The sequence below is a fragment of the Hypanus sabinus genome, chromosome 23 (assembly GCF_030144855.1).
Source record: "Hypanus sabinus isolate sHypSab1 chromosome 23, sHypSab1.hap1, whole genome shotgun sequence".
Taxonomy (NCBI): Eukaryota; Metazoa; Chordata; class Chondrichthyes; order Myliobatiformes; family Dasyatidae; genus Hypanus; species Hypanus sabinus.
The window spans coordinates 20,174,656-20,202,617 of NC_082728.1; the positions used below are offsets into that span (position 1 = coordinate 20,174,656).

Sequence of the window (27,962 nt, forward strand, 5' to 3'; positions counted from 1 at the left end):
CTGGTTAAGATTTTTATTGCTAATGCTTATAGAAAATTTTGAAAGGGATAGATAAGATAGAAGTAGGAAAGTTGTTTCCATTGGTAGGTGAGACTAGAACTAGGGGACATTGCCTCAAGATTCAGGGGAGAAGATTTAGGACGGAGATGAGGAGAAACTGGTTTTCCCAGAGAGTGGTGACTCTGTGGAATTCTCTGCCCAGGAAAGCAGTTGAGGCTTCTTCACTAAATATATTTAAGATACAGTTAGATAGGTTTTTACATAGTAAGGAAATTAAGGGTTATGGGGAAAAGCCAGGTATATGGAGCCGAGTTTACGGACAGATCAGCCATGATCTTATTGAATGGTGGGGCAGTCTAAACGGGTCAGGTGGCCTACTCCTGATGTTCTTAAGGTTTTTCATTTTGTAGCTTTCTGTAGAAGGAGTGTGTCCCGCTGATAGTGTTAGGGTTTCAGTTAAAGATAAGGGGTTGTGATGTTCAATTTGGGAATGTTGTGTCAGCCAATCAGGATGGTGGAATGGGAGAAGGTTCTAGAGAAAACTGGGTGGAGAGGAATTTTGATAGACAGTGGTGGGGTTCAATCACAATCAAGAGAAAATCTGCAGATGCTGGACATCCAAGCAACACATCCAAAATGCAGAGGAACTCAGCAGGCCAGGCAGCATCTATGGAAAAGGGTACAGCTGGCATTTCAGGCTGAGACCCTTTATCTGGACTGGAGAAAAAAAGATGAGTCAAGAGTAAGGTGAGAGGAGGGGAGGAAGAAACACAAGATGCTAGGTGAAATCAGGCGAGGGGGAGGGGCGAAGTAAAGAGCTGGGAAGTTGATTAGTGAAAGAGATACACGGCTAGAGAAGGGGAAATCTGATAGGAGAGGACAGAAGGCCATGGAAGAAAGAAAAGGGGGAGGGGCACCAGAGGGAGGTGATGGGCAGGTAAGGAGATAAGGTGAGAGAAGGAAATGGGAAGGGGTACGGTGAAAGAGAGGGGCATTAGCTGAAGTTCGAGAAATCCATGTTCATGCCATCAGGTTGAAGGAGCAACACCTTATATTCCATCTGAGTAGCCTCCAACCTAATGGCATGGACATCGATTCCTCAAACATCTGGTAATGGCCCCTAACCCCACCCCATCTCCTTCATCATCTTGAAATTGTACAGGACTTTGCATTGAATTACTCTGTATAATTTTAATGTCTGTACCCAAGGCAGGATACACTAGGTTTGATGTCAGTGCAATATTGATTAATAAGGTTGAGCACTGAGATGAAGAAGCTGAGGACACTTCACTTCCACTTGAGTTAAAAAAAACTCAAAGGTAATCTTAAAAAAACATAATCTCAAAGGTAATCATAAGAAATTAATAAATTAGGTGCTGACAAAATGTTACCTCTTGGAGGAGAGCACAAAATTAAGTGGCACTGTGTCCAAATAAAAAAATACTTTTTAAAAAAACTATGAGAATATAATAAATTTGTTGTTTGTAGTACTTTGCAGGTCTTTGGAATTCTTTTCCTCAGTGATATAGGCAAGACAGAGCCATAGACCTTTGGAATCAAGGGAGGGATCAGAGCAATGGAAGTTGACCTGAGATCAGTTCTAAGTGGTGAAAAGGCTTCAAAGGATGAACTTCCTTTTATTATCTTCTCATGCTTTTGAAACGTATCATTTCATAAGAGGTGACGACAGGCACAGTACTTGGGCACCGTCCTAATCAACCTGCAGCCAAATGATTGTCCTTGGTCCTTTTCAAGTGCCAAAGTACTCCTGCTTAGCAAGTCAGCAGGCCAAATGACAACTACAAAAGAACAGCAATTGGTGCCCCTGCAAACATTAAAAAATGTGGCAGTAACGACTTTAAGGCGCAAACACATTCTTTCACCATCACCTTTTGGAAAGGGAGGATACACCAAGGAAAGGCAGTAATCACATCTTCAAGAAAGTCTCTTTGTTGGTTACTCATTTTTAAGAAAAAGGGTTGCTGAAGATTGTTGTCAGAACCAGCACAAAATCATGGTCTTTGGGACAGCAGTGAACTTTGCTGTTCCTTACACTTCCTACAAGAGGCACCTCGTAGAATTGGAACTATACCAGCTTCACTGTTTCCCCATTCCTCGGAAAGATAAAGGAGCTATGTTAGGGCGTATTCTGGAGTTATTAATTTCAACAGCAATCTGAAAATTATATATAACTTCAATGAAGCATTGTCAACCCATTGAAGTAAACCATGTCATTGTAACCAGTGAAAATGTATTGAGTTACCATTGATCTTAAGGATATAAAAGTGTGATGTACTTTGTGTTTAGGAGGCCTCTTCTTCCAAGAATTTCTCAAGCTTGTGTGCTGAATAAAGGCTTCTTTGTCCACCAGCTGCAGTGACTCACCGTGACTTTGTTCACAGTCACAACAACCTACATTATTGTTCGCTCCTGGCCAAAACATCCCCAGCACTGAGGTTCTAGTTGCATGGGGTCACCTCCCTTGGGGCAAATGTTTCATCCGCCACACTAGACTCCAAAGCAGACAAGCGATTTTGAGTTTTTTCATGGGAAAAGACTACCAGCTGTAAAGGGGAGTGAACTCTAAGCCCCCCTGAAACCTTGCAAGGTAAATTAATTTTCAGAAGACCCACTAGTGTCCTGAAATTAATGCTATCAAGGGAGACAAGTTCCTCCTGACCATTGCATGAGCTGGCATATAATTTGAGCACACAAATCATCCTGTAGTCAAAACAATTAAAGTGGATATTCCTTAGGCAAGATATTTCCAATTACATTTTTATGCCTAATCTTTTATAGTGGGAGGTGAAAATAAGCACTTCATAAGCATAAATGTAAGAAAAATCTTCTGCACTTCATCTGTATGGAAAGTTCAGACGCAGGATACTTACTGTACCACGTCAGCCGATCATGAAACCAACGTCTAGCTTCTTTCTTAAGATCTTCAGGCATGGTGGGTAAGTAAGCATTCTAAAAATTAAACAAATAAACCATCACAGTGACTTAACCATTCATCACAAACACATTTCTCTCTTGCAGAGATTCATATGAAATCTAAGGACAAACATAGGAGATCTATTCTATTGAATCCCGATCTCAAGCACTCCCGGTCTAGTTCCAGGTGTAGGCCAATTGAGAAATGGTTGAAAATCTGCCTCATCTCTCTAAAGTTGGCAGAGAGTTCATGCAACATTGGGATAATTTAATGAGCTTCATTATACTGGTCTTTGAAAAGAACTAACCATTGCTGGTAACTCAGAGAAAATAAATTTTCATCATTATTTCATTCATCTTTATTTTGTGTATGGAATGTGTTACCTCAGGTCCTGGTCATTGAAAAAGCCAGAAGCTGAATGTTACCCTATAACACACCCAACCCTCAAGTATTGGATGATAGACTGTCCCTAAGAAATATGAATATCTATGCTGACTTTTACACCAACACCAATCTTGGACTGGGACTGTGGGAAGGGTGGAGGGTGCTCCATGCAAGGAAAATAAAGTAATTTAGGGATCAGTTATTTCCAATGACCAAGTAACTTTCTTGGCAGCCATGAGATTGATGCAAAGGCATGAAGCATTTCAGTGAATATAAATTTGCAGCAAAGTCTACATTTCACAAGGACAGCAAGGAAGATGATGCTGTATTTAACACATTTAGTCCAGGGAAGGACAGTGTCTCTTTTGTAATGTTCATAGCAAAAAATTAAGGTACAGTGAAATCAAGAGAGAATAATGAAAAAAATCTGGGGTCTATTTCAGAACATAGACTGAGGAAAAGCTACCAAATTTGTGGTAATGTTATTATACATGCTCACAGCCCTGAGGTAGGCCATTCAGCCCTCTTTGCAATGGTTATCAGGTACCACCCTTTGCTCCCTTCCCACTGACTTGGAAATTTGTCCTCATCAAATGGGGGTGGCACAGTAGCGTAGCTGTCAATGTGACGCTATTACAGCACCAGTGATCTGGGTTCAATTCCCACCGCTGCCTGTAGGAGGTTTGTACGTTCTCCCCATGACCACGTGGGCTTCTTCAAGGTGCTCCGGTTTCCTCCCACGTTAAAAAGACGTACGGGACAGTCACAAAGGTGTAATTGTGCAGCACGGGCTTGTTGGGCTGGCAGGGCCTGTAACCATGCCATATCTCAAAATAGAATAAAATAAAAAATCAAAAGGCACGTGTAAGCTTGATGGTAGTCTTAAATGGCACTACAAAGGGCAACCAAGAGCAAAATGCAAGGCACTAGTACAGCAACCCTTGTATGGCGATTGAGTGTCCATGGATTTCTAACCTGCATCTTTGAAGGAGAGAAGGCAAGACTGCAGAGCGGAAGTGACAGAACACTACTCCCACAGAGCAAAACCAAGGCTGTGTGAACTATTATCTCAATCAGGATGCGATGGAAGTTCGACTGATCTGGTATGATCCTCAACAAAGATTCTGGGCTTCCGAGTTCATTCTTCACCAAAGCAATGCAGAAATCCTTCAGGTTTGGAACCTCTAGAATCGTACTATCCGCAATAAATTTCTGTAGCATGCTAATTGTCTGAAAGAAAACACAAACAGTAAATAAAGTCATTTTAAAGTGGACCATAGTGCATTTCCTGTTTATCAAGTAGACAGCTGATTTCTTGATTAAAGGTGAGTGACAAAAATTCTAATTTTATCTGCCAATTAAAAATGCACAGCTCCATCCTGTGTACACAGAACCGGCATCGGCCTGACTAGGGCTTTTTACAATTATCTGAAGTTATGTTTTCATTTGGAATCAAGAATTCCAAAAGCTTCTTGAAATAAGATTTTTTAAAATATATCGGTGCTATTTTGAATATTTATCTCAGAAATGTGGAATGCAGAGAAATGTAAGTGTTCTAGCTTTGATGGTGCAGAGATGGGCTAACCTTGCAGTGGAATACTGTCAACTTTGTGGGGAGCCTCAAGCAAGAAAGCCTGGATTTACCCGAATTCAAACAGGCCAATCAATGTACATTTGAATCCTGGAAAAGCATGAATGGAACAGCTGTATTAGCCTATGAATCCGAATGAAGATTATACAGCTGTGAAGAAGAAAGGTAACAATAAGACAGTTCACAGTTTTTTATTGTCTGTAAGATTGTTTCACTTAGTTTTATATTTTTAAATTTGCCATAATTTTAACATATTAATTTTAATGTTTTTTGAATGTATCAGACTATTGGAAGCTTTGAAAAATCTTGATAGCTTTAACAAACAGCAGAGCCTAGCACTTAGCCTTGCTATCTTTTAAAGCTTATTTCAATCATATATGGACAGGCTTGTTCTGGCTGTCAGTGAGGCAAGCAGTCAAGCAGGATGTCAGCCAACAAGTTCATCTCTATGGATACAGGCAAGGTAAACAAGGAGAAATTGGGTATCTCAGTGGTGGTCTGTTTTCCACAAGATTTTGACCATTACCTTTGCTAAAATGGTACAGTGGCCTTTAGCCTTCATAAAACTTTAATGACACAGTGTTTTAGATGGACATCCACAATGTGAAGCGGAGCCTCTGCTACCAGGGTGTGTAACTGAGCAGTAAGTTTGTATTGTTTGGTGTCTGATTCCCAATCAACAAATAAAAAAAAGTGAAAAAGAGCAGATTTGGTTTTATCTGATACTTCTTGAACTGTCTCTCAGGAAGTATAACAGTAAGCAGACGAGCACTTCTGTTAAAATTAGCTTCTGCATGTGGATCTGTTGAAAACTGAAAGAAGTGACTGTTTCTACTTTGCTCAACAAAATAGCCTATATTGCAGTTTGCTGTTGTTTTATTAAATAAGAGATTTCAGCCAGCTAGGAAACATATGTGGCAGAAACATATTATTGAAGGTCAGGAATCCCACGTGGCTTGTTGGTAATGATTCTTACCGTTGGTTTACAGTGCAGGCTGCGATCTTCCACTGCAAATGAACACGTTACTTCACGAAATAATGCCAAGGCCAAGTAAACCCGATGATGATTTGAAGAGCATTTCAAACCCTTTGAGGAACAAAATGGTTTAAAAAAAATAGTTAAAGTGTGGGTTTATAAAACATTGAATGTACAAAAATGTTCAATAAAGAAGGAGTGCCTTAAGAAATGGTAGCAACCTTTATCTTGTCCGTGACAACATTCATTTGGCATCTTATGATTGCCTCAGTGGTTGCATCACGTATGGTTTTGTATGACTGCCCACATAGTATATAGCGATCCAGCTGTACCCCACGAGAATGCTGGGAAGAAATGGCCAACTTGCATGTCAGTACACAAAGCAATACAAAACAGATAGAAAAAGAGAAAATGCTGATTGAAACTACTGGAACATTAATTTTCTTTCTCCCTGCATAGGTGCTGGTTGATGAGGATTTCCAGCATTTGCTGTTTAAATTCCAGGTTTTCAGCATTTTTCGTTTGTAAAGAAAGAACCTAGTTTTCCATTGGGCACTAGGCAACAAGAACTTGGCAGATTACTAACACACGCAATAAGAAACAGGAACAGGAGTAGTCAATTTATCCATGAGCCTGCTAGAGAGATACTCTAATACAAGCCTGGTACTTGCCACAATAAGCTGAATGGCCACCTTGCAGGCATTTTACAGATGGACAGCACCCAGCCAGGACACTGTATCTCTGTCAATTCTTCCCCTAGTTCACATCCTTTCAAAATTTACTTGCACAGGTTTTTACCAATTTCTTCAATGAAGCTTCAATACATTTCCAGCACTCCCACTGGGAGACAGTTCCATGTCTAGCTCTGTGATTTTTTTTTTGGGGGTGGGGGAATGATCTGAAAGCTCATTGCTTCAAGAAATATGTAAAATTTATATACGTAATATGGCATTGGAGGTGTCTTTCTGCTTCACTTTCTGTTGAGGCAATTTTTGTAAAAGAAAAAATTGCATAAAAACAGCATGTAGAGAGCAACCATAAATTCTGTGATTGAAAGAGTGATAGGTCGAGCTGGAAAAGTGATTAATGTGGTTGATCTTCCAGAAGGCGTATGAGATCAATAGGCCAAATGGGCTCCTGCAATGATTCAATTAATTTAAGGGTTATGAAAGATACAACAAAGTAACTCCTGCACATTAAAGATTAATTTGAAAAGGTGCATGTAAAGAATTACAGATGTTTATTTGATTAATCAAATCAATTGTGAGATATTGCCTAATTTGTAGATGTTAGGAAGTCCCTTCAAATCCATAAAATGTTCTACCTGTTTTTCAATAATCTGGTCTGGAAATGACCAGTGATACTCTTGAAGCTGTGATAAAGATTGAACAAAATCCATTCCATACTGATCATACACTTCCCTCATCAGATAAACTCGGTACCAGTCATTGTTGGAGTGCAAACAAATCATTTTCATATGTTGGAAGAAATTTTCCTTTGTGGCCTCATGCATTATGTCTGGAAATACAAATTTACAAAAATTACTAAGTAAATTCACATACTGCTGGAAAACAACGGTGTTCAAAGTGTATGTCTAAGCAAGACGTTTCCCATTTGTTAACAGTCAGTAGGTTAACACTGTGGAATAATTAACAAAAAGCAGAGGAATAAGATATAAGAGCATAATTAGGCCATTCAGACCATCAAGTCTGCTCCGCCATTTCATCATGACTGATCCAATTTTCCCTCTCAGACCTAATCTCCTGCCTTCTCCATGTATCCATGTATGAGAGCAGGCAATGACTAAAAGTTAGCCTTAATGTTACCTTTCCTGTTGCATGATTCATACATCAGCTGAGCTGTAAGATTGAAGCAGAGTCGTAGCCTGGCAACGTTCTGCAGGTATTCAATGGCATTTTCTTCACAAGTGGCAACTTGCTGCCGAGCAAACCTGCTGGCAAAGCTACAATTCTGCTTGAGGAGTTTGCCACTGTCAAGTCCTCCATGACGCTCAAAGTGGGCATACTCCGAGTCCTTAAAGGCAAAATACAGATTCAGACGCTTGGCCAACTTCAATGATACCTTCAGCTAGATTTTGGAGTGAAAGAGCTCAGATGGCTCCTGTTTACCTCAAAGCATCTGATGAACAGAAGGTAGACTTCCTTCAGGTGATCTTTTGAGAATATCTTCTCTTCCAGGTTTGAGAGGTATGTCTGCAGGAAGTCTTTCACCTTATCAAAACTATTGAGAAATGCAGAATTTATACCATCCTGAGTCTTTATTGCAACCTTATCAAATGTATTAACACATGTTCTGCCATAGTTACATTTACACACAAGATTTCTCATCCACCATCTGCGGTGAGGAATAAAAAGTTGATGCTTCGAGTCGAGACGCTTCATTGGGACTCAGCCAGAAACATCAACACTTTTCCTCTCCATAGCTGATTCCTGACCTGCCGGGTTCCTCCAGTTTACTCTGGAAATCCAGCATCTGCAGAATCTCATCTGACGTTTAATTAATTCACCTTTACTTTATTCATCTGATCTCATCACCTACATTAATCACAGCTATGTTCAGTAAGCAGCAGTGTGGCCATGAGCATAATGCAAAGTGATTTAGTATACTGTCACTTAGGATTTTTAGAAAAGCTGATTTCGCTGAAGAAATAAGGTCAATTTTCTCAGAACAATTAATTAGCTTACAAAGTGTCGCAAATTGCTTTTAAATATTTGGAGTGTGAACAAAGAATCTCACATCATTACCCTCATATTAAGCAAAAAGTACACTGCAGATTCTGTGGTTAAAGCAACACGTACAACACGCTGGAGGAACTCAGCAGGTCGGGCAGCATCCGTGGAAACGAGCAGTCAACGTTGACAGATGCTGCCCGACCTGCTGAGTTCCTCCAGCGTGTTTTATGTGTACGTGTTGCATTACCCTCATACTGCTGTCAGCTGGCAGATGTGATATCATGGACAACACAATGGGCTTGAAAACAGAGGCCGATTTCATGCACAATGAATTCTACAATTCCAGTTGAACTGCTCTGTCTCTGCCCCTGATCTACTCAGCAGCTAACCACCAACTCTCTCCCCTCCTCCACCCACTCCATCTGCATTCCATCTCCTACCCACTCCAGCCTGAAGGTTGACTGCTCAAATCCAACCACAGGTGCTACCCCATCTGCTGAGACCCTCCAGCATTTTGTGTGTGTTCCTTCCACTAGATTCTCTCCACCCACAGTTTTCATCTGCCCAACCCACTTCCCTTATTTGGTTCCATGCTTCACTTCCTTTCCATATAACCATATAACAATTACAGCACGGAAACAGGCAATCTCGGCCCTTTCAGTCCGTGCCAAACACTTACTCTCACCTAGTCCCACCGACCTGCACTCAGCCCATAACCCTCCATTCCTTTCCTGTCCATATACCTATCCAATTTATTTTTAAATGACAATATTGAACCTGCCTCTACCACTTCTACTGGAAGCTTGTTCCACACAGCTACCACTCTCTGAGTAAAGAAGTTCCCCCTCATGTTACCCCCTAAACTTTTGCCCCCTAACTCTCAACTCGTCCTCTTGTTTGAATCTCCCCAACTCTCAATGGAAAAAGCCTATCCACGTCAACTCTATCTATCCCTCTCATAATTTTAAATACCTCTATCAAGTCCCCCTCAACCTTCTATGCTCCAAAGAATAAAGACCTAACTTGTTCAACCTTTCTCTGTAACTTAGGTGCTGAAACTCAGGTAACATTCTAGTAAATCTCCTATGTACCCTCTATTTTGTTGACATCTTTCCTATCGGATTCTACTGCCTGCATCTCCCAGCCCGTCACTATTCCCAATCTTCCTTCCTCCACGTGCCTATCAACCTTATGCATCCGGATCCCCCTATCACTGGGCAGCTTTTGCTCCACCCACCCCCTCAACTCTTTATATTGGCTGTGTCCTCTTTGCCTTTCAGCCCAGACGAAAGGCCTCAAACCTAAATGTCGGCTATCTATTTTCCTCCATTGATGCTGCCTGACCCACTAAGATTCTCCAGCACATTGTTTGTTGGCATGCAAAATATTTACTGATCAGGGGATGAAATTCTATTCCTTATACATCCTAGAAAGAATTTTTATTTGTGCCATGTGTTGTGTGGGAGCCATGGTAAGGCAAGGATTGCCTGGGTCAGTTGAAGTCATGCGGGACCTTTGAAGTGAGACAGCCGGAGACACCATTGCTTGCTACAGATGAGATAGTGTGTACTCGTGTCAAATGGGTGAGGCCTCTGTAGTGAGACTTCTCCAGAAACGTCTTCCTAAAAATAGCTTCCTTTAACATAACAGAGTGTAGGCAAAATCACAGAAGGATGTGAAAGATACTCAACAACTAGGGCTTTATTGCCTTCACTAACTTCAAAATATCATCAGTGTCCGCTTGAAGTTTCGATTGACTTTAACATCACTATTGTGAATACCACTTGATCTTGCGAGTCAGGAATTTAAACATATACAATTTACAATATCTGTAGCTGATAAGCCAATTCTGTATTACTATCACAGTTTCCTTTTCAGGCTTCAGAACAGTCTGTGTGACAGGGTCCATGCTGTTCTTCTTGTGCACAAATAAGACAAAAAGAATGGTTGAGTGGCAAGTGTGCGCATTCTGGGCCCAGTTAATTTAGTTATTTTATAACTGGTGATGACAGTTACTCATTGAATGTTTCTTTCTGGATTCCCTGCTGATTTATTAACCACCCCCGCCCCCACAAAAAAGATTTTTTGAAAAAGTAATTTTAAGAAAAATTGGCAGATAATTTGCCCATCACAAACTCCAGCGAAGTGCAACATGATGACAATTACATGTTTTAGTGATGCTAAAATACGGGCAAATACTGGCTCAGAAGAACGAACTCTTCCTTTAAAATAATGCACTTGGTCTTCTTTCCTTTTAACCAAGATGTTAGTAAAGGCAAAGCTTTTACACCCATCAAGTTGCCATTTTGGCATTTCTGGGAGCCCCTGGGTCACCTTTGAATGTTAAAATTGCCAAGGAATGCAGTAGAAGCAAATGAAGAGTGGGGAGGGGAAGAAAAATCTTCCTTTACTTTATTAGCCCAAGTGAACAGGGGTCAACTTTTATTTGCATTAGCAGCTTCCTGTGGCACCTTTAATGCCAGGATCAATCAGGAAAAATTGACCAAGGCTGTGATTAATCCCGGGTGGGGGAGCGGGTGTTACGGGGGTGGGGGGGGGAAGAATTGGTGGTTGCAAATTAAAGTCTTTGTAAACATCAATACTTGTTTCCAGCAGGAAGCCAAGAACCTGTATTTGTGAGGTGTTAACTTGAGAATGTTATGCGTTTGGAGACAATGAGATGCATCAGGAAAATTACCTGTCCCGAAAAAGACCATGTGAAGTCCTATGAGATTTCAATAAGGTAATTTCTATTTTTTAAAAAAAGGTTTTGTCTAACCCATATATCATATACAATGTTAGACTGTGCCCCACTCAGCTTCAGTGGAAGTGAAGATTTGCTTGGAGTTTAGTATTTCACAATGAACATCACCCAGGCTGCTCCCACGAGCTTAACAGCATCACTCACCCTCTGTTAGACTCACAGAACTACTCATTTGATTTAATGTCAAGTTGTCATAGTTTTAGCCATTTTCTCACTTCTGTTCTTGCTCATCTCCTGTTTGCATCTCTTGCAGACAGATCAGTTGTGACTAATAAACTTTCATCCTATTAGACTGCATCGTCCAAACTTGTGTCATTCAATCTGTTTTGGTCCCCACTCACAAACATTCACTCCATTTGCTCCACTTCTCCTTGTTCTCTGAAATTTAACACACGTGCAATTTCCACCTTTTCCTTGTTTCCATGCAAAGTAATCAAAGTGAAGCATTAATTCAAGCAGCACGCACAAAAAGCCGGAGAAACTCAGCAGGTCAGGCAGCATCTGTGGAAAGGAATACAGTTGATGCTTCAAGCCAAGACCCTTCATCAGGGCTAAAGAAAAAAAGATGAGGAGTTAAGTTAAAAGGTTGGGGGATGGGAGGGAGAACTACAAGGTGATAGGTGAAATTGGGAAGGGGGAAGGTTGAAGTAAAGATTTGGGAAGTTGAACGATGAAAGGGATATAGGGATGGAGAAGGGAGAATCTAATAGGAGAGGGCAGAAGGCCACGGAAGAAATAAAAGGGGGAGGAACACCAGAGAGAGGCCTTATCGCAGCAGTAGAGGAGGCCATGGTTCGAGAAATCGATGTTCACGCCATCAGGTTGAAAGCTCTCCAGCGGAATACAAGGTGTTGCTCCTCCAACCTGACTGTGGGCCTGTCACAATGAGGTCACACTCAGGCAAGAGGAGCAACTCCTTATATTCCCTTTCTTACTCAACCAGTGCTGCATAACCTGGTGAACATTTCCAGCATTTGTAGAATTCCCTTCAGTCCCAGCACCTTCAATAATTTTTTTGCTTTTGTTTAGTCATTTAATTTTCCTTACCTGTAATGCATTAAAAGCTTCAGTAAAACAGAACGTATCACAGGATTAACGTCCACGCACTCAGAGAATGGGGTTAAGGTTCGAGTCATGTAGTGGTTACCTAATTTTAGAAAATAATCTTTAGTATAAGGCACAGATTTACATTTTAATCTCTTATGGCTGACCAATATAAAACCTACAACAGCAAACCTAATTAGCGCGATTCAAATATGGTCATCCCCAGGCAGCTTAACAACTAACAATGAAAACTATAATTGGAGCACAGAATTACAGTTTTGTGCAAAAGTCTTCAGTATATATACGGTATATGTAGGGAGCCTAAGACTTTTGCATTGTACTATATATTGGTTAAAATAGGAAGATGGTTGGGAAACAGAAGTAAGGGGTCTTAGCTTAATAGTATTATGTATTATTTAGTAACTAGAAAGACATAATATCCAGTACTGAGCAAAAGGCTAGCTCAGGCTAGCTATATATCTGCACAGAAGACTTTTGCACAGTACTGTATGTCATGTGCCAGTCTATATTTTATGTAAATTTTTCACACCAGGATGCATAGTAGGAACAAAAAGGATCTGCTGCCTGGCATTGGACAAATTTGTGAAGGAGATATGCTTTCAGAAGCTACAAGGCATCGGACTACAAGAGCCTACAGAGGATAGTAAGAACCGTGTAAAGGTCACTGGGGCCTCCCTCCTTCTACCTGTAACATTTACTGGGAATGTTGTAGACGGAAGGCCTACAGCATTGTAGAGCATCCCTAACACCCATTTCGCTTCTTCTTTGACCCACTACCACCAGGAAGGAGGTAGAGGAGGACCAGGACTGCAAGAATAGCTAACAGCTTCTTCCCCCAGGATGGGAGACTAGTGAACACCCTATACCACCAGCGTCACTAGGACAGGGAGCTTACCATTTTCCTGTATGTACCAAGGTATAATGAAAGCATTAACAATGCAGAATAAAGTGTAAAAAAAGTACAATGCAGGTAAACCATAAAGTGTAAGATCTTAACAAGGTATATTTACATTTTGAAGTTTACTAACTTATTTGTAATAATATTTTATGTGCTGTGTATGATGTATGTATTGTGGATACACCATGGTCCAGAGGAATGTTGTTTCATTTAGTTGTACATATGTGCGGTCAGATGGCAATAAACTTGAACTTGAAGTTGAGCATCGTTGTAAAAGCTGACATTGGAACTGTTCTCATCCTCTCAGAGCAAGCTTCTTTTTCATTCTTTTGAGCTACCTGGGCTCGGCACAAATACCTCTATCTCATTCATTGCTGAACACACAAAAAGGGAATCCCAGACTTGCACAGTGGGTGTCACCGTTCCGTGTTTCAGCAACGTCGGGGTAAGGGTGACTTTACACAGCTGTGCTAGTGCCATCAAGCCTACAGTAGAATCAACAGAACTGACATGAGCGTGTCCAGAGTAGACTCCATTGCCAAATTCTTCTACCAGGCTCAAGGACAGCTTCTATCCTACTGTTATCAGACACTTGAATGGATCTCTTTTATGATAAAATGCACTCTTGCCCTCACAATATACCCAGTTATGATCCTACTCTTTATCATTTTCCTGCTTTGTAAACTTCCAATAGCTTTTACACTTTATTCTGCATTGTTATTGCAACCTTATTCTAGTTCAATGCACTATGTAATGATTTGATCTGTACAAACAGTAAGCAAGTCAAGTTTTTCACTGTGTGACAAGTGACTAGTACAAGTGACAGTAATACACCAACACCAATAGCACGAGGAACTTGAAGATGAACTCTATTGGCTGCTTTAATTAGACCCAAACACAAAATACTCTGCAGATGCTGGGGTCAAAGCAACACACACAACACACTGGAGGAACTCAGCAGATCAGGCAGCATCCTTGGAAACGAACAGTCAACGTTTCGGGCCGAGACCCTTCGTCAGGACGTTGACTGTTCATTTCCACGGATGCCACCCGACCTGCTGAGTTCCTGCAGAGTGCTGTTTGTGTTAATATTAAGACCTGTTCCTCCCGGATAGCCAAGTATGGATTATGATGGAAAAGAGGTCTCTAAATTCCAAGACCAGAGTTTGAAGAGTCCACCTATATTGTCTTACTAACAATGGCATGAATCACATGATAAAGGCCAGGAGAGTGGTCTGGCACCGGATCATTTTCCATTTCCACAGTCAAGAATTGTTTCAGGTTCCCAAGGTATGCTTCTAACTTTGTTTAAATTAGTTGTAAACAAGCTGTTTTAAAGTCGTCTGAAAAGTAATTTACTACCCCACCGTATGGCTCTTGCCAGAAATTTCCCAAGTAAAAAAGAGCAGACTTTCTGTTAACAAATTACCATCTGTTATTATTAATGTGTAACTTTGTGAGTGGAATTTTAGAAAATAGGTCAAAACCTAGCTAGCTAAACCCTGGTTGTGATCAGAATACTGTCCATGTCCATAACACTCCTTGAGGCTCAGCCAAGTTTCCTTCAGTATCTCAGCTAAATTTGTGGAGAAAGTGGCAGAGGTAGTCTGACACAAAATAAACCAAAATCATGAATTCATTGTTTTCACTTTAGCAACTATTGATTGGGATTTCAACCTGTCCATTGTCAGTTTTTCAAATGCTGCAATGATTCTGCAAACATAGTTCAGGGATTAGGAACATGGTCTGCACCGCTGCTGTGAGCTGGTGCCAAAAAGAGTTGAACTTATTACAAAATATGGCCAGCCTACATGTTCAGATATCTCTAATACCAAGCACATCACTTAAGATAGAGCAGGTCTCACCAGTCAGAATTGATGGAATCCTGAACGACTGATGAGCATTATGCTTTTATATGTACTTTGCAGCAAGGGGAACTATAGATAGGTTAAGTGCGTAGGCAAGGGTCTGGCAGATGGAGTACTTTGTTGGCAAATGTGAGATCATCCACTTTGGAAGGAAAAATGAAAGATTATTATTTAAATGGTAAAAAATTGCAGCATGCTGCTGTGCAGAGGGACTTGGGAGTGCTTGTGCATGAATCACAAAAGGTTGGCTTGCAGGTGCAGCAGGCTATCAAGGAAGCAAATGGAGTGTTGGCCTTCATTGCTAGAGGGATTGAATTTAAGAGCAGGGAGGTTATGCTGCAATCGTACAGGGTACCGGTGAGGCTGCACCTGGAGTACTGTGAGCAGTTCTGGTCTCCATACTTGAGGAAGGATATACTGGCTTTGGAGGTGGTGCAGATGAGGTTCACCAGGTAGATACCAGAAATGAGGGGAGATTGAGTCACCTGGGACTGTACCCGCTGGAGTTCAGAAGGATGAGAGATCTTATAGAAACATATAAAATTGTGAAAGGGAGGATACATAAGGTATTGGCAGGAAAGTTGTTTCCACTGGTGAGTGAGACTAGAACTAGGGGGCATAGCCTCAAGATTCGGGGGTGTAGATTTAGGACAGAGATGAGGAGAAACTGCTTTTCCCAGAGAACTCTCTGGCGAACGAAGCAATGGGGGTTACCTCAGGAAACATATTTAAGATAAGATTGGATAGATTTTTGCAAAGTAAGGGAATGAAGGGTTATGGGAAAAGGCAGATGGGGGAGATGAGTCCATGGCCAGATCAGCCATGATCTTACTGAATGGCAGAGCAGGCTCGACGGGCCAGATGGCCTACTCCTGCTCCTAATTCTTATGTTCTTATGAACTGGACAAGAGGCAGCAAATGGACCGGGCAAAAGGAGTAGGGAGGAGTCATGGGCTCAATTTGTTTATTTATATACACACATGAAGAAATAGTGGAAGAAACACATTTTGTAGATGTTCAAGGTGTGACTAGTTGTGTTTATGCTCTATTAACTAATTCAATCACATTATAGTGCGTGATCTCAGGAGTTTCTGTGGAAGCTACTGACGTCCACAGTTGAATCCTTTCAGTGCTTTGTAGGAACACACAAAAAATGCTGGAGGAACTCAGCAGGCCAGGCAGCATCAATGGGAGAGAATAAAGTCGACATTTCGGGCTGCAACTCTCCGTCAAGACAGGAAAGGTGAAGAAGCCACTACAAGAAGGTGGGGTGAAGGCAAGATGTACAAACTGGCAGATGATAAGTAAAACCAGGTGACAGAGTAGGCAGGGGGTGGGGGAGGGGGATGGAAGTGAGCGGCTAGGCTGAGCCTTCACCTCTTCCACCTATCACCTCCCAGCTTCTCACTTCATTTCCCCTCACCTGGTCTCACCTATCATCTGCCAGCTTGTACTCTTTTCCCTCACCCCACCAACCTTCTTATTCTGGCTTCTTCCCCTTCCTTTCCAGTCCTCATGAAGGGTCTTGGTCCAAAATATTGACTGTTTATTCTCCTCCATCGATGCTGCCTGGCCTGCTGAGTTCCTCCAGCAATCTGTGTGTGTTCCTACAAAGAACTGAAAGTGTTCGATGGTGGATATTGCTGCCTGACTTGCTGAGTTCCTTCAGCATTTTGTGCGTACATTGCTTTGGACTTCTTGGGTTTATGAATTACTTTGTAAGCCCAGGGCCGAAGGAGTTTGTTAATGTCACTGATACAAACCTCCAGGTGCCTCCCTGACTGCAATTAGTAATGACAGCAACAACTCAATCACTGCATCACATGGTGGAGAATCTTCACTGAAGCAAAATCTGGAAACGACCTCCATGAAAAACATATTGCACCGCTGACGGAAATCATTGTGCCTTTTTAAAGCCGTCCTTTAAAATTAAGAGCAAAACAATATATTTTAGAGTTAACTAAATACATAGTATCATAAAGCCCATAAACTTTGCCATACCTTTGTAAATGTATGGACTCCTAGTTCAAGAGGAAATCAGCACCTATCTATATTGACTACGTTCTCAGTGCAGTCTATATTCTGAGGCTGCAGTCCATCCTAGACTTTACTCTGCTAATCTGGCAATGTATATAATATATAAGTTTGCTGATGAAGCCACAATTGTAGGCCGCATCTTGGGTAATGATGAGTCTGAGTACAGAGAGGAAATTAAGAACCTGGTGGCATGGTGCGAAGACAATAACCTATCCCTCAATGTCAGCAAGATGAAGGAATTGGTTGTTGACTTCAGAAGGAGTAGTGGACTGCACGACCACATCTACGTCGGTGGTGCGCAGGTGGAACAGGTCAAAAGCTTTAAGTTCCTCGGGGTGAATATCTCACAAATGACCTGAATTGGTCTAATCAAGCACAGTCCACAGCCAAGAAGGCCCACCAGTGCCTTTACTTCCTGAGAATGCTGAAGGAATTTGGCCTGTCCCCTAAAACCCTCACTAATTTTTATAGATGCACCATAGAAAGCACAGGGGGCATCACAACCTGGTATGGAAGTTGTCCTGTCCAAGACAGGAAGAAGCTGCATGAGATCGTGAACCTAGCCCAGCACATCACACAAACCAATCTTCCATCCTTGGACTCACTTTACACCGCACGCTGTCGGAGCAGTGCTGCCAGGATAATCAAGGACACGACCCATCCAGCCAACACACTTTTTGTCCCACTTCCCTCCGGGAGAAGGTTCAGGAGCTTGAAGATACATACGGCCAGATATGGGAACAGCTTCTTTCCAACTGTGATAAGACTGCAGAACAGATCCTGACCCGGATCTGGGCCATACCTTCCAAATATCTGGACCTGACTTGCACTACTGTACTTTCCCTTTTCTATTTTCTAATTATGATTTATAATTTAAATTTTTATTATATTTAATCCGATTTGTACTTCAGGGAGCACAAAGCACAGAAACAAATATCACTGTGATGATTGTACACTCTAGTATCAATTGTTTGGAGACAATAAAGTATTTGTAGTATTTGTATTTGTATGTACAATCAGTGGCCACTTTATTAGATACACCTGTACACCTGCTTGTTAATGCAAATATCTGATCAGCCAATCAAATGGCAACAAGTCATGCAGACATGGTCAAGGGGTTCAGTTGCTGTTCAAACCCAACATCAGAATGGGGAGCAACTGTGATTTAAGTGACTTTGACCATGGAATAATCATTAGTATAAATATCTCAGAAACTGCTGATCTCCTGGGATTTCCACCCACAACAGTCTCTGGAGTTTGACGTCCTGGTGTTCACTGAGCTTAGCGATTAATTACTACACTCAGCGGACTCTGCAACATCAGACGCCTCGACCCGAGCTACCAATATTCACCACCAGCATAGTCCCTGCGTTTTACAACGAATGGTGCGAGAAACAAAAACAAAATCCAGTGAGCAGCAGTTCTGTGGGTGAAAACACCCACAGATGAGAGAGGTCAGAGGGTGAATTGCCAAGCCAGGAGTATAGCTTCAAGCTGATAGAAAAAAAAATCAGAATCAGGTCTAATATCACTGGCGTATGTCGTGAAATTTGTTGTTTTGTGGCAGTAGTACATTGTAATATATGATTATAAGAAAGCTATAAATTACAATATATATATATATATATATATATATATATATATATATATATAAATAAATTAAGTAAGCAGTGCAGAGGGAAAAAAAGTGGAAGAATGTTCAAGGGTTCAATGCCCATTCAGAAATCAGATAGTGGAGGGGAAGAAGTTGTTCCTGAAACACTGATCATGCGTTGGGCTCCTGCGCCTTCTCCTTGATGGTAGCAATGAGAAGAGGATAGGAAGGTGACAGTAAGTCAGTTAACCACGCATTACAACAGTGGTGTACAGGAGAGCATTTCCCATTGAACCTTTAAGTGGATGGGCTGCAGCAGCAGAAGACCACGAACGTACAGAAATACACCGTTGCCACTTTATTAGGTAGCTGCCGTACCTTATAAAGTGGCCACCGAGTGTATTTCTACCCCGGTCAATATTTTAAAAGTAATTCAACTAAGGGAAAGTTTCTGCAACCAGATTACAGAGAGTGAAACTTACTTCAGCAGCACTGACACTTGGATCTTATGGGACGCTGGCACATCTTTCCGACACTTCGGGCAAAATGCTTGAACTGTAAGTGAGCACTCCAGACATTCAATACAGAAGATGTGGCCACAGGGCAGGCAGGCTGGATCTTTCAGCACACCAAGACAGACCGGACACTCCTTGATGCCAAATCTGAAGAAGAAGAACAGCACAGCCAAAAATTACTTAGACATTGCAACACTCAACAGCTTTCTCATTTAGCTGTTCTATGCTCTACTCTAACAGCAGAGAGCACACCCATTGAACATTTTTTTTAAAAAGGTTGTTTTGAGCTTGCTGTGATTCATGCAAACAGAATTCTTTGTCTTTTTTCTTGTCTAACATCTCTATCTTTGGTGTCAGGTAAAGAAGTGGCATGCACAACCAAATGAATCCTGCAGTCTTAAGCTGTCAACAACATCAGCTGACACACACAAAATGCTGGTGAAACGCAGCGGGCCAGGCAACATCTATAGGAAGAAGTACAGTCGATGTTTCGGGATGAGACCCTTCAACGACGTCAGCAGGCTGATTTGGAAGCATATTACTGCATATTCTGACACGCTGACATAACAAACATAAGAAAGTCCGCAGATGCTGGATATCCAAAGCAACACGCACAGTGCTAGAGGAACTCTGTAGGTCAGGTAGCACCTATAGCAAAGAGTAGACAGTCGCTTTTCAGACCGAGACCCTTCATCACCCTTCTTAGCAAGACACGTTGCCTGTACACTTTTCCACAGACACTGTCTGACCCGCTGAGTTCCTCCAGCATTTGGTGTGTGAAGCTGCTGTAATATTTTCAGGACCTTTGCTTCAGATGCCAAAAAAAAAGTTAACCATTTAAGATCACAGCGTCTGGCTGGTATCACGGCATCGCTGTGGCACCAGCAATGCACAGGGCTCTATGATGACTGTCAAAGGCAAATCGGATTGCAGCTCATTCATGGTGCCCAGTGACAATACATCCGGTGAACCACTTTCAATCCTAAAGACAATGTGAGCACCCCCACTCGGTTATCAGAATGATACAGGCAGGTTTCATTACCTGACTGCATTACTTATCATTCCTTAAACTGTCTTATGCTTTTTTTTTGAAGACATCCTGGGGATCTATGCACAGTCATTAGAGATATGTTCAACATAAACAAGATAATTTCCTGATAATGGAATAGTGCCAGAATGAAATGGAATTAATGAAAGGTTAAGAGTTAATGGTTCTTAGTACTTAGTGGGTTAATGTCAGAATAATTACCTTTTATGCTGTATGGTTCTATGAACCTATGGCATTTAGTCAGTAAAGGATGAATTTATACCAACTTTACCTGTAGTCCAGTTTACTGGACACCTCATTACATGACTGCAAGACTTCAATCATTCCTTCAACTGTCTTATACTTCTTCAAATCAGAGGATGTCCTGAGGATCTGTGTAAAACCATTGGAGATATCTTTTATTGTTCAGAATGGCAAAGTTACTCCATAAAAATGAAATAATGCCAGAACCAAAATCATTGGAAACTTCTCAAATGACACTATACAAATGTTCTAATTTAAATACCAAGAAAAAAATCAAGCCCAGAAATTGTTGTTGGCAGTTCTAAAAGCAGGATAATTAACTTAAACAACTTTATTTATGTCTGTTATTTTAATAGATGTTCCTCCACTTTGTTACTGCCGACTGTTAAAACAGCATAGAGATGAAAGAGCAAGCAGATGTCATAGAAAAGTTTAAAGCTTTTGTCCTCTCATGTTAACAGTGGATTTGATTAAGTTTTATGCTTTGAAGAAACATTATTTAAAATAATATTATTAATGCGAAGGCCAGAGTACTTAGAAATTGCATGTACTAAACATTCTTAACATGCAGCCAATTATTTTTAAAAGGCTAGAATTAGCGAAAAACATAATGATTGCAATGCATCATTAGCAAAAACACAATTTGGTGATAGCTACCTTCTGAAGTTGTGAACAATGATTTACAGCAATCTCCTGCAACCTGGGGTCAATGTCACTTGCAGTCAACACAACATGTTCGATAAACACGCACAACACAAGTGCACGGTCCCAGTTTGTTCTGAGAGATAAAACATATTATTATTCCTTATAATGACTCTAAAATAGAAATTATTCACAAAAGGTACATGAAGTTTTTTTTCGCAGAACTAAAGTACCCACTGTTGTTTTAGTACAAGGAGAATGCTGGATAAATTATGAAATCAGTTCATTTTCCTCAGTGTGCTGTATATCGCATGCCAGATACCACCATTGTGCTTTTCTACAAGAGTAACCAAACTACAACCCATCCTATGTGTCTTGACCAGACTAAGGCAAAACTATTGCAACACATACAAAATGCAAAATGAGATTCAGCATGGTAACAGGCCTTGAAAGTCTAATGAGTTTGTGCTGCCCAATTACATCCATGTGACCAATTAACAATTAGCCCATCTGCCTTTGGACTGTGGGTGGAAACCAGAGCAACTGGTGGAAACCGGAGCACCCGGAGGAAACCAGAGCACCCGGTGGAAACTGCAGCACCCAGATAAAACTGCAGCACCCAGAGGAAACCGGAGCACCCAGAGGAAACTGCAGCACCCGGCGAAAACTGGAGCACCCAGAGGAAGCCCACATGGTCACGGGGAGGAAGTACAAACTCCTTACAGGCAGTGGTGGAATTGAACCCGGGTCACTGGCACTGTAATAGCATTACATTTCTACACAAATGGATATATATCGAACTATTAACTGTTAAGCAAAGAGTGGAAATTCCTGTAACAAAAATATAAGAAAACTGTAGACAGTATTCTGGTTAAAGATGTCAAATCGCAGTTGAAAAGGTGAATAGTTTCAAGTTCCTGGGTGTCAACATCTCTGAAGAACCATCCTGGCCCCACAATTGATGCAATTATGTAGAAGGCACGTCAAAGGCTATACTTCATAGGGAGTTTGGGAAGACTTGGTATTTCACCAAAGAGTCCAGCAACTTTCTACAGATGTACCGTGGAGAGCATTCCATTCGGTTGCATCACCATCTGGTATGGAGGGGCTACTGCATGGAACTGGAAAAAGCTGCAGAGGGTTTCGAGCTCAGCCAGATCCTGCATGGGAACTAGCCTCCCCAGAATCAAATTAATCTTCAAAAAGGCGATTTCTCAAAAAGCATCCATCATGAAGGACGCACACCACCTGGGACATGCTCTCTTCTCATCGCTACCATCAGAGGGGAGGTACAGAAGTCTGAAGACACACAATGCTTCAGGATTAGCTTCTTCCCCTCCATCAGCAGATTTCTGAATGGAAAATGAACCCTTGCAGACAACCTCACTGTTTTCTCTCTCATTTTGCACTACTTATGTAACTTAAATTTTAGAAATGTTTCTTACTGTAATTTACAGTACTTTTTACATATTGCTGTTGCAAAACAACAAATTTCCTGATGTATGTCAGTAATATTAAACCTGATTCTGATTGGAAAAATTATACTTGTTGCTTTAGTTGCTCATGGTCTGTCTGTGCCCCAAAACAACCTAATCTAACTCATGGGGTAGCATGACTGAATTCCATTGCCCAAGCTACTAATGACAATTTAAGTTTCTACTGCACCATGGGAAGAAGTAACTGATAGTAACAGAGACCAGCCAGACTAGTTTTGTCCAAGTTCACAGTCACTAAAGGGAGGGAAAACATTGATGTGACTATAAAATTTAGAATACACTTTTTATTTGCATTGATTTCTCCATTTATATCAGTGAATGAAGAAAATACATCCACAGACCTGGAAGAAGGCGTACCCATTTGCAGCTGAACAGAAACATCCAGCAAAATGAACATTAGCAGAAAAATTCAGGCAATATCTGGAAAGGCAAACCTGCTTAAAGTTTCCAGCATTTTGGTTACATTTTACATTTTGAGCACATGCAACATTCTGCTTTTGGAAATGTGTGTCTTACCTTATCTGAGCAACTATCTGCTTGCAAGTTGAGCTGCATGGTTTGAGGTAGTTTTTGTCAAAAACCAGTTCCACTGCTGGCTGTACACTTTCCATTACTTCGATTAGTCTCCTGCAGTCTTTGACTGTCTTGATATCCAAAGCTTGAGTCATTTCAGCACAGACCAATGCAGCGAGCAGGTCAAATGTCTGAAAAATATTGAAGGCAAAAACACACTTTCTGAGAAGATAGTTTCTTTCGTTTAAGTAATACTGAGGATATTTTCAAAAGGGATTCCTCAAGAAGGCAGCATTCTTCGTGAAGAACCCTCACCATCTTCGTCATGCCCTCTTCTCATTGCAACCATTAATGAGGAGAAACAGAAGCCTAAAGATGAACACTCAATGTTTTAGGAGCAGCTTCTTCTCCTCAGCCATCAGATTTCTGAATAATCCATGAGCACAACTTCACTATTTGGCTCTCCTTTCGCACTACTAATTTTATGTATGTATGCTTAGTCCGAGTTATAATAATTTTTATTTATTGCATTGTATTGCTTCTGCAAAACAATACATTTCATGACATATGAATCAGAATCAGATGTAGTATCTCTGGCATATGCATGAAATTTGTTAACTTTGTAGCAGCAGTACAATGTAATACATGATAAATAAAGAAAAGAAACTGTAATACATCAAGTATACATATTGTGGTGAGTATCTGGCCCATAATGACAGACGTGGAAGCTCGTTGAACTCAACTGTTTTATTGTGATAAATACAAAACAGACCGGGTAGCATGACCCGGAGAGTGAACAGCTCAGTCAGGGGAGGTGACAACCACACACCACGGCTCCAGACAGAGTGTCCCACAAATACACAAGCATGTATAATCCATGTTAAAATGTAACAATAAATGAACTTGAATCCCACAAAAGCATTTTAACACAAAAACAATTAACAGCGTTGATCATTAGAAACGAAGGGGAGGACTGTCCAACATGCCCCCCCACCCTCCTGCCCCGAGCATCACAATATGATCATTAAAGAGTTAAATTAAAATAACTCATGGTAATAACCTTGATTCTGACTTTGAACATTGACTTTGATAAATAACATTATAAGACCTTAAGATATTGGAGCAGAATTAAGCCCTTTGGCCCATTGAGTCAGTTTTGCCATTAGTCATGACTGATCCTACTTCCCCCTCAGCCCCAATCTCCTGCTTTTTTCCCTGTATCCCTTCATGCTTTGACCAATCAAGAATCTATCAACCTCCACCTTAAACTTACATCAAAACACTTGGCCTCCACAGCTCCCTGTGGCAAAGAATTCCAGATTCACCACTCTGGCTAAATTCCATTCTCAAAGGAAGCCCCTCTATTCAGAGGCTGTGACCTCTGGCCTTAGACTCTCCCACCATAGGGAACATCCTCTCCACATCCACTCTATTGAGGGCTTTCACCATTCGATTGGTTTCATTGAGGTCACCCCTCATTCTTCTGAATTCTAGTGAATACAGGCCCTGAGCCACTAAATGCTCTTCATCTAACAAGGCATTCAATCCTAGAGTCATTTTCGTGAACTTCCTTTGAACTCTCTCCAGTTTCAGCCCATCATTTCTAAGATAAGTGGCCCAAAACAGCTCACAATACTCCAAGTGAGGCCTCACCAGTGCTTTCCGAAGTCTCAGCATTACATCCTTGCCTTTATATTCTCACCCTCTTGAAATGAATGCTAACATTACATTTGCCTTCCTCAGTATAGACTCAACCTACAAATGATCCTTTAGGGAATCCAGCACAAGGACTCCCAAGTCCCTTTGCATCTCAGTTTTTTTGTATTTTCTCTCCATTCAGAAAGTAGTCAACTCTTTCATTTCTTCTACCAAAGTGCATGGCCATAGATTTCCCTACACCGTATTTCGTCTGTCATTTCTTTGCCCATTCTCCTAGCCTAAGACCTTCTGCAGCCTCTCTACTTCTTCAAAACTACCTGCCCCTCCACCTATCTTCATATCTTCTGCAAACTTTGCAACAAAGCCATCAAATCCATTATCCAAATCATTGACATATAATGAAAAAAGAATTGCTGTCAACACAGACCCCTGTGGATCACCACTAGTCACCAGCAGCCAGCCAGAAAGGGCTCCATTTATTCCCACTCTTTGCCTCCTGCCAATCAGCCACTGCGTTATCCATGCTAGAATCCTTCCTGTAATACCGTGGGCTCATAGCTTGTTAAGCAACCTCGTGTGACACTTTGTCAAAGACCTTCTGAAAATCCAAGTACACAACATCAAGAAATTCTCCTTTGTCCATCTTGCTTGTTATTTCTTCAAAGAATTCCTACAGATTTGTCAGGCAAGATTTACCCTTGAGTAGGAAATCATACTGACTACTGTCTCTTTTATCAATCGCCCCCAAGTACCCTGAGAACTCATCCTTAATCATCAACTCCAACATCTTCCCAACCACTGAGGTCAGGCTGACTGGGCTGTAGTGGTCTCAACCGTGATATCCAGGATATCATTCTGGCAAACAAGAAAGCCGCCAGCATTCACAATTTTTAAGACAGAGGTTGATAGGTTCTCAATTTGTGACGGCGTTAAAGGTTACAGAGAGAAGGTAGGGAATGGGTTTCAGAGGGTTAATAAATCAGCCATGAAGGAAGGATGGAGCAGACTCAATGGGCCAATTCTGCTCCGATGTCTTATGGTCTTTAAAGATAAAAAAAATCAAAATATTTGTCCAGCATAGAAATGGTCCTTTGACTTGGTGGTGTTCAACCCATCACGTCAATACTAACCATCACTTCCAGCTATATTGATCCCATTTGCCTGCATGATTTCCATATTCTTCTATGTTTTGCTCATTTAAGTCTCTATCCAGATGCCTCTTTGTTACTGTTCCTGCCTGCACCATCTCCTCCGGCAGCTCACCACTTAATGCAAACTACATACTCCCCAAATCCCCCTTTAAACCACCTCCCTCTCACCCTTAATGAAAGCACTCTATGAATCAGTTCAGAAGGGTATTCAAGAGCTCCAAGTGTGACATCACAGATAATTTCCAGATAAGGAAAACATATTTCCTTCTCTGAAGGATTATTTAATATGGTCATCATTTTCAGCCCTAACTTCTTTATGCCAGATTTATTAAATTACCTCAGGTTAAATCCCCCAAGTGGTATGAATCATATTCACATCTTCAGATCAAAAAAAAAAGGCCAAGCATTTCATGATATGTCAGTGACTTACCAGCATACTATTACATCCCTCTGCAGATCCAGATCGCATAAGGAGTAAATCTAAAGTGTGCATGTTACACATAGTCTTACATTGAATTACAGAAATACATACTTCCAAAAGAGATATAAATACTATATAGCCAATAAGTTAAAAAATATTATTCTGAGAACACAGAACATTAAAGCACAGTACAGGCCCTTTTAACCTACTCTAAGATCAATCTTGTTCGCAAAAAAATGGAATAAGTACATTTAATACTGCTTTCAAATCACACTTTAAAGAACCTTATGTTAATTGCCAATTTTTTCTGAAGATGTTGTTTACAGCACGGGTTCCCAAGCTGGTGTCAGTGGACCTCTTTCTTAAAGGTATTGATCCAGGTCATAAATAAAAGGCTGGGAACCCTGATTTAGAGTCATAGAATAATACAGCCAAGAAACAGGCCTTTTGGTCCAACTTTCTCAGGCTATTCTCATTTCACAATACTTCTTACAAGACTCACCATTTCCAGTGGGTTAGAATCTAATGTTCCAGGTCTGCTTTGATAAAAATATTCCAAGACTTCTGGGCAGAGTGCAAAGGTTTTGGACAAAGTTTGTAGTCTATTCTTGAAAACATTATAGCCAATATGTATCCAGACAGGTGAATGTTCTAGAAGGTTCTGTCCACAATCATTCTGAAGTTCATTGAGGCAGGATTTAAATGCCATCTTGAAGATCTTTAATTTAAAATAAAATAAATCAATATTCACTGAAGATGGAGAACTCTGAAATAACGTAAAGCACTAAAGCTAGTCTCTGAATTTCCATGCATTTTTGATTAAAAGCCTACCACATTATGACAAAACTAGGATAAAGGAGCATTAAAGTCATTGAAAATTCAGACCTTCTGAAGAACAATGTTTGGAATTTCCTACATGTGATGTACATGTGAACACAGCTCACAAGAGACCCAGTTGTTTTAATGGTACACATGATTAATCTTGCTTTGGGACACATTAGATTACATTAGTACAACATCGGTACTGACTGCTGTTTCAGCATAGTTAATAACGGTGTATCAAAAACACAGTACCTTCTGTCAGTTTTGATGGCAGGTCATTAGCTTTTAACATTAGCTCAGTTCTTCTAGGCTTTCCAATAGGTATTATTTCCACCAGATTTTCATCACTTGTGTTCTGGGCCACATCGCTGAAGCAATGATTTCTTTCTCCTCAGTGCCCATTTAACTCTCTCTCTATTCACACACTCTTTAGACAAATTAATCACCATTAACAAATCTCTCTCACCATCTCTCAAACTTCACCATTCTGCATTCATTCAATTTTATTCATTCACTCTGCATTCATCTAGTTTCATTCATTCATCAAACATCACCATTCTGTATTCACCCAGTTTCTCTGCAGTTCCCTTTCATTCACATTCCCTTTGTTCCTTCCCCTTCTCTGTAATTTAGAACATGTCCATTTC

At 40.9% G+C, this 27,962-nt stretch overlaps 1 protein-coding gene across 1 annotated transcript in view; it reads right to left on the reverse strand.

The window, feature by feature from the left end:
- The window catches only part of LOC132380343 (E3 ubiquitin-protein ligase rnf213-alpha-like), a 163,611-nt gene that overhangs the window by 38,938 nt on the left and 96,711 nt on the right, over positions 1 to 27,962 (reverse strand). Inside the window, exons 47-60 of the mRNA XM_059949090.1 lie at positions 26,996 to 27,211; positions 23,266 to 23,453; positions 21,269 to 21,389; positions 20,640 to 20,740; positions 19,288 to 19,467; positions 16,938 to 17,095; positions 12,391 to 12,490; positions 8,016 to 8,127; positions 7,713 to 7,920; positions 7,211 to 7,404; positions 6,108 to 6,230; positions 5,887 to 5,997; positions 4,295 to 4,549; positions 2,892 to 2,970 (exon numbers count right to left, since the gene is read on the reverse strand). Coding sequence (XP_059805073.1) covers positions 2,892 to 2,970; positions 4,295 to 4,549; positions 5,887 to 5,997; positions 6,108 to 6,230; positions 7,211 to 7,404; positions 7,713 to 7,920; positions 8,016 to 8,127; positions 12,391 to 12,490; positions 16,938 to 17,095; positions 19,288 to 19,467; positions 20,640 to 20,740; positions 21,269 to 21,389; positions 23,266 to 23,453; positions 26,996 to 27,211 — 2,146 coding nt within the window. The remainder of the gene's footprint in view (positions 1 to 2,891; positions 2,971 to 4,294; positions 4,550 to 5,886; positions 5,998 to 6,107; positions 6,231 to 7,210; positions 7,405 to 7,712; positions 7,921 to 8,015; positions 8,128 to 12,390; positions 12,491 to 16,937; positions 17,096 to 19,287; positions 19,468 to 20,639; positions 20,741 to 21,268; positions 21,390 to 23,265; positions 23,454 to 26,995; positions 27,212 to 27,962) is intronic.